Source organism: Syngnathus acus, chromosome 10 (genome assembly GCF_901709675.1).
Source record: "Syngnathus acus chromosome 10, fSynAcu1.2, whole genome shotgun sequence".
Lineage (NCBI taxonomy): Eukaryota > Metazoa > Chordata > Actinopteri > Syngnathiformes > Syngnathidae > Syngnathus > Syngnathus acus.
The window spans coordinates 22,063,034-22,069,935 of record NC_051095.1 but is presented as its reverse complement, the minus strand read 5'-3'; the positions used below and the strand labels follow the sequence as shown (position 1 = coordinate 22,069,935).

Below are 6,902 nucleotides of genomic sequence, written 5' to 3'. Positions count from 1 at the left end.
CACTTCAGTTCTAACGCATCTTACTCGGTCATCATCAGTCTTTGGTGCATGCCAGTTTCCGGTCACCGAGGTCGGTTGATGTCCAGCGGTCCTGCCAACACATCCTCCGCGCCGCGCCGTTCGATCACCTGCTCCGGCCTCCTGCTTGGCTCCTCCACGGCTCGACGCTACCTAATGACTTTCTGCCGGCTCGAGCCTGCTTTTTATTTCTCCTAAATGTATGAAAATGTATGCAAATTTAAATCAAGCTTAACCTGGGAGCCCCACAATATATTTAATGGAATTGGAAAGCAATAAGGATGCTGGCACACATTCTTCAACAGGAAATTATAGTGAGCAGTAGTTAGATATGAGCAGAAATATCTTGCTGAATTGTAACGAGAATGTTACGAGTCGAGAATAAATGTACTTGCATCAGAACATGCGCAATGTGAGAAATCGATGGCTTCCATATAGTAGCAACAGAAGTGAGTTTTTCAGGGCTAATTTTTGCATTTTTGACAGATTTTTTACTAATGTGCTTTATTAGTTACATTCGTGTGTGTGTGCGTGTGTTGTGTTGTGTTGTGTTGTGTTGTGTTGTGTGGAGTGTTCCACGCGCAAAAGTGCAAGATCTTGACGTGCAGGAACAGTCCTGAGCAAGTGTTTACAGAAAGTTAATGATTATCTCCTAGAAGCGGACCAGGTTTGATTGTATCCTTCTAAATTAAGTGTTGGCACGTCTGACAAATGCCACTGGAGCTTAAACCTCCTTCGCACGCGCTCAGGGGTGACAGGAGCGTCATTAAACCTGCGCGTAAAGCAGTTGGAAACTTCGATTAATAAAGAGGAACTGCGCTCCACGCGCACATTGTTCCACATACAGACTCAATGGACCAGCACTTGGACTCACTTCCGGTTCGATCACCCTTAACCCTCTCTGCGGTTCCGCGCCCGGAGGTGGTCATGGTGCGTGTGCGCGCGCGTGTGTGTGTGTGTGTGGGGGGGGGGGGGGGGGGGGGCGTTGTCATTGGTGGAGAGGTGTCGCGGCTGCGGCGTTCTCGGCCGGTGAGTGGCGGTTGTTGCCGTCAGTCAACGCCTCACTCCAGAGAGAGGGAGATGTCAGAGGCTGAGCTGAAGCTCACTTTAGTATCGCCAGTGGGGTTCAGCAGCCAGCCAGCCAGCATGGCCACAGCTGCCTCCAGCCCCTACACCTTGCTCGGATCCAGTCCCATGATCCACCCGGACAGTCAGGCCATGCAGCCTGCTAGCCCCTTCAGAGGCCACCAGAAACTCCTGCACAGTGACTACCTGCAGAACGTCCAGAGCAACGGGCACCCCCTCGGGCACCAGTGGGCGAGCAATCTGTCGGATAGCAGCCCGTGGTCGGCCTCGATGGAGCAGCAGGACGTCAAACCGGGCAGAGAAGACTTGCAGCTCGGCATCATTCATCACCGTTCGCCGCACGTCGCTCATCATTCCCCACACCACAACAATCATGGGAACCACCCGGCGGCGTGGGGGACTCCGGTGTCCCACAACTCCTCCATCAGCAGCGGGCAGCAGATCAATATCTACTCCCAGACGGGCTTCACCGTCAACGGCATGCTGGAGCACGGCGGGCTCACCCCTCCGCCCAACCCGCAGGGCCAAGCCATGCACCCGGGCCTCAGGGATACGCTCAGCCCCGAGCACAGCGACCTGGGTGGCCACCACTGCCACGACCACTCCGATGAGGAGACGCCGACGTCGGACGAGCTGGAACACTTTGCCAAGCAATTCAAGCAGCGGAGGATCAAGCTGGGCTTCACGCAGGCCGACGTGGGACTGGCGCTGGGCACACTCTACGGTAACGTCTTTTCCCAAACGACCATCTGCAGGTTCGAGGCTCTACAGCTGAGCTTTAAAAACATGTGCAAACTCAAGCCGCTGCTAAACAAGTGGTTGGAGGAGGCAGATTCGTCCACGGGCAGCTCCAGCAGTATAGACAAGATCGCAGCTCAGGGGAGGAAGAGGAAGAAGAGGACGTCCATTGAGGTCAGCGTTAAGGGGGTCCTGGAGACGCACTTTCTCAAGTGTCCCAAACCATCCGCGCAGGAAATCACGTCGCTGGCGGACACGCTGCAGCTGGAGAAGGAAGTTGTCCGCGTGTGGTTCTGCAACCGGAGGCAGAAAGAGAAGCGCATGACGCCGCCCGGGGAGCCGCCGCCGCCCCACGAAGCTCCTTATTCCCACGGCGGGAGCGCGGGGGACGCGTCGTCGTGCCACGACCTCTGACCGCCGCACCGCTCCGGGAGGGCTGGACTCTCGCGGTACGAGTCCCACCGGTACAGACTGCTCCAGACTCACGAGATCCAGCGCCGGAGATACGCGCTCAGCCTTCGCCTCTTTCGAAGCGCCACGAGGTCATTATTCCATCATTTCACCGCACTCTGTGGAGCCGGTCAAAATGTTTGGATATAAATACAAATATGTGCCTATAATCTACCAGCGCCTTTAGTTTTTTCTCACCATAATCCAACAAATGGGACTGCTGTTATAATTTCCCCCCTCTTTTGGGGGGGTTTTCGGAACACAAATGATTCTTGTTTTCTGAGCTGATTTGATATTTCAGTGTTTGGGCACCACGTGTAATTTTATTGTCCACTCAGCTCACTCAATCCTCCCGTGTTATTATTTTGTAACACACTCGTACAACATCTGTAATTGCTGTTATTATTTTTTTGCTTATAAGCAAATACATTTGTTTATAAATATATTTGCCTATAGGCCCTCATTCCAGTGGTATGTTCTACCAACACAATAGCACTTGAAAATTTATATTTTAATCCTTCCGTTGTGGCCTGTAGTTTACACGGCCACTCACAAGAGCAGTTATTTATAAACGTATTTTGTTTTATTTCATCCATCTTCGACCATTTAAACTGTGTAGACTCTGAAGAGGAGCCGTGAATAGAAAAAATGGGTTTGACGCTATTCACCTGCCTATAATTCTATTGTACGTTCACTATCCAAATTTTATAATATTAAATACTCCTGTTTTTTGGTTTATTTCACAAGTATTTTTTCGAATATTGTACAGTTTTATATATTACCATTTTGAAGTCATTAATTTAAACAAATGCTCTTAGTTATTCCTGCACTTAATTACCAATGTAAAAAAAAAATATTTTCAGTATAAGATTGAACTGTTTCGGCGGGTTTATTCCAAATTTCGATGACAGCTCAAGTAATTATTTATTTTCAGTATAAAGCTTGTATTATGTTTTGAAATAAACTATGTATGTTGTAATAAACAGTTTCTTGTTACAATTGTTCACTGTAATAATTAAAGTTCAGCAATATTATTATTATTATTAACATATTATTACGTTAAAGTTCTATTTAAACACCTCAAACATTAGACTATAACCCAATCTAGACTAACTAATTAAATAAATGATTCTAGTGTAATGTGTGTTTGATACATACTCCCCTTCAAAAGCAGCGTCTCCTTTTGATTGCCATGTCCGAAATGCCCCCCCCCCCCCATAGGTTTTGGTGTCCCCAACAGCTGTAAATATCCTACCGAGTGGCTCGATAGTCTTGGCTGTAGGCTGATCACTGAAAAAAAAACGAGACGCTGTATGCAGTTCCTCTGAAATGTTATTGTCGGGGCCCTATGCCCTCCTTGATCAGACATGCGTGATGTATCGCCTGGGCCAATGGGCCTGACAGCCCGCGCGTGCACACGCGTTGACACACGCACAAGCACGCACACACAGAGAAGCATGAATCTCATTTCAAAGACTACAGTTCCGTATAATTGGCGATGCAAAAGCAAACTAGAACTTGATTCCTGAAAAAAAAATTGTGAAGCTTGAAAATAAATGAGCGGTGGTTTTGAAATAACTAAATGCAGCACTGTTTAAATGATTCAAAAATAGAGCTGGAGAGGGCGAGTGAAGGAGGGGGTGTGGGGGGAGGGTGTTAGGGCCTTGCCTTGAAAACAGAGAGCCTGACTGGAATACTAATGTGTCTTGAATTTATGCATCTCCTCAGTCTGCGGCCCTGGGAGGGGGTTGGGAGAGACAGAAAGAGAGGATGAAGAAGGAGTGAGGATGGAGGTAAAAGGGGACGCCTACGACAATATGGAAGGAAGTAAAACAAAATATATAGCCATCCAACCGTTTTAGTTGCAAATGATGGGCGTTGAATGCGTCTGATGGAGGAGAGCTAGCAAATGAACAAAAATGTAGAGTTCAGATTAGCACACAAATTGAAGCGCTTTACTACTTTAGTGGCCCTAGAACATGTGGAGTCTGAGAGGAAGCACATTTTTAAAGATTAACTAATACTTGAATAACTCACTGGTGCAGAAATGATTGACTCTCGAAACACGTCAAGGGGTGAAAAAGAAACAGGTGAATGTCAGCAAAATATATACAGTATATTGGAATTGTGTCCTCTAAAATGTTTGAGATTTGATGACTCTTGCAAGGTTACTGAGGCTCTGAATCAGATCCTGAGTCAGAGAGATGTGGTGGCTTCATGATGAGATTGAAAGACTCACTGCTCATCACAGACGCACACACACACACACACACACACACACGCATGCGCACACACACACACACGTGTGTGTATATGCTGTTTTTTCTGTTTCTATGGAATGAAATATTTTAAGTGATGCTTTGGGTTGTTCCCACACTTGTTGCACATGAATTATTGACCCATTTAGACAGATCATCCCTACAGGGTGTTCTCTTGTGGTCTGTGAGGCAGACAAGCATTGTTATATGCTTAATTAGAGAACACCAAGAAGAAGCAAGAGTGCAAGAATGTGCAACACGCATCAGAAATCAGTTTTAAATGGCATCAAATTGGTCCCCGTATCTCTTTAAAAATCATAATCACCTCATATATTTAGACAATTTGAGGGGAAAGCTCTGCTGCTAGTAAAATAAAACGAAGAGGTATTTTCCCCCCTTTTAATTATTTCCTCTTCTGTACCTTCTTGGATCAATGCCAGCTCTTCGCAAGGAAGTCTCTTTTTATTCTCTCTCGTCGTTGCAATGATTTTAGAAAACAGTGGCGCTAAACCAGCCTTTTTGGTATTTTTGTTCTTTCACTTTGAAGTCTGAACAAATGCTTTGACACTTGAATTTGGGCACATGATACCTCGGCTGTGTGTAATCCAAATTATTGAACCACGCTGTTCAACTAATGAGCTGTTTGTCGGCAATGTGGTCACTCTTTTGTGTACAAAGCAACAGCAGCCACATGATAAAGGGCGGGGGACAAATGGACAGAGGTGAATACACAAAGCAGTAAGAAATGGCTGAAAATGTGCTTGACAATATAGCAGAAAGTTATGGATGTGTGAATTTGTCTTTTCATTCAGAACAACATTGAAGTCCCTCTAAAAGTTAATATCAAAAGATATTTTAAATATAAATTTAAGGTAAGGGAGTGTTCCTCCACACCACATGTATCCAAACATCCTCATTGATTAGTTAATTGATTTAAAAAGCTCCAATGACATTATTGAGTCCCCAGTAACCTTGATTTGAAATAGATCAATGTTTTTTCAAAATACGGTACGTCTCTATTGTTGTTAGTTTTGAATCTAGTCAGCTTCCAAATTTTAACGTTGCTTTCCAGTCACACCGCAGCAGTGGCAATTACGAGGTCTTATTTCAAAACCTACAGTCAAGCAGTATCTCCGCACTTAGAGGGGTGTTTTTGCCATCCCACTTACCCTAACAGCATGTCTAATGAATACACACAAGACACAGATAAGTAAGGGTAGGATGGCCTGTTTATAGCTCTGGGAGAGTAAATCACAGTGTGTGATATCTTCATTTGAGACTGATCACTGCTTGTCCTGCTTGTTCCACATTAACTCATTATCACACACGCCCGCTCCATTAATTCTCTTGCTTTTATTAGCAGCAAGAGTGAATGCAGACGCACACACGCACACACAGCGGACCAATGACAAGTATTGCCTCTACCTCATGTGACAGCTAATGGCTTCATTTGGAGCAGCGTGCTAATTGGCTGACTTGGGGGAGATTCTTGTTAATGAGGATAAATAGATTCACACCTGAATGGGGCGCTACCGAGTCATGGCGGCACCGTGGGAAATGCAGCTGACGTATACAAATGTGGGCTGCAACACAAGATCATGGAGACCAACTCACACACACCCTGTCCCTTTATACTTCCTCCCAGTCTGGACACAGTTATGTTTCCTTGCCAGGCAGACTTATTAGCAGACTGCTTGATTAGCACCAGGAGGCCAAAACAAAGAGCAGCATGTCAAAGCAATTAGCCTCAGTGTTTACCTCTCAGCTCCCAGGCTGCAGATGCATTATCCAGGAGAGAGAGGGGGGACATGGAGTCAACTCAGACAGCCACAAAGACAGAGGACAACAGCTGGTCCATAGGCAAGTGCGTGTGTGTGTGTGTGTGTGTGTGTGTAAAGATGGTAGCATTTCCTCATATCCATCTGCTTTTCAGCCAAGATTCCCAATCTTCTGCTGTCACACAAACACACAAAAGCTTTGTCAGACAAAAGAAGATCAAGAAAAAGTGAAAAAAAAGTGGAAAGAGTGGAAAAAGTTTACATAACACACTGGATCCAGAATAGAATGTGAGCGGCTGTCGGGGACATAATTTAGGATTATCACACGACAGAGACGCTCACACATACACAAGGCAGAAAACAGCTAAATTACTATTACAACTGTAACACTTCCACACTACTGAAAATGTATTGATTGATTGACTGATTGATTGATTGATATCTTTATTTCGAACATATTTAAAACATAAAGATTAAAAAAAAAAAAAACACTTTAAAGTGCCATATATAAGTCCGTACAACAAACAAACAAACAAATAATAAACCAACAAACTGAAAATAAAATCAATAAAGA

At 45.2% G+C, this 6,902-nt stretch overlaps 1 protein-coding gene across 1 annotated transcript; it reads left to right on the top strand.

Moving 5' to 3' along the window:
* Positions 1-1,000: 1,000 nt before the first annotated feature.
* On the top strand, positions 1,001-3,292 carry LOC119129185 (POU domain, class 3, transcription factor 4-like). Its single transcript, XM_037262268.1, has one exon. The coding sequence runs from the start codon at positions 1,099-1,101 to the stop codon at positions 2,254-2,256; it is 1,158 nt and encodes a 385-aa protein (XP_037118163.1). The 5' UTR covers positions 1,001-1,098; the 3' UTR covers positions 2,257-3,292.
* The last annotated feature ends 3,610 nt before the right edge of the window (positions 3,293-6,902 follow it).

What these genes read in the sequence shown, in the direction of transcription:
- LOC119129185 (XM_037262268.1), top strand. Translation starts at nt 1,099, where the DNA reads ATGTCAGAGGCTGAGCTGAAGCTCACTTTAGTATCGCCAGTGGGGTTC.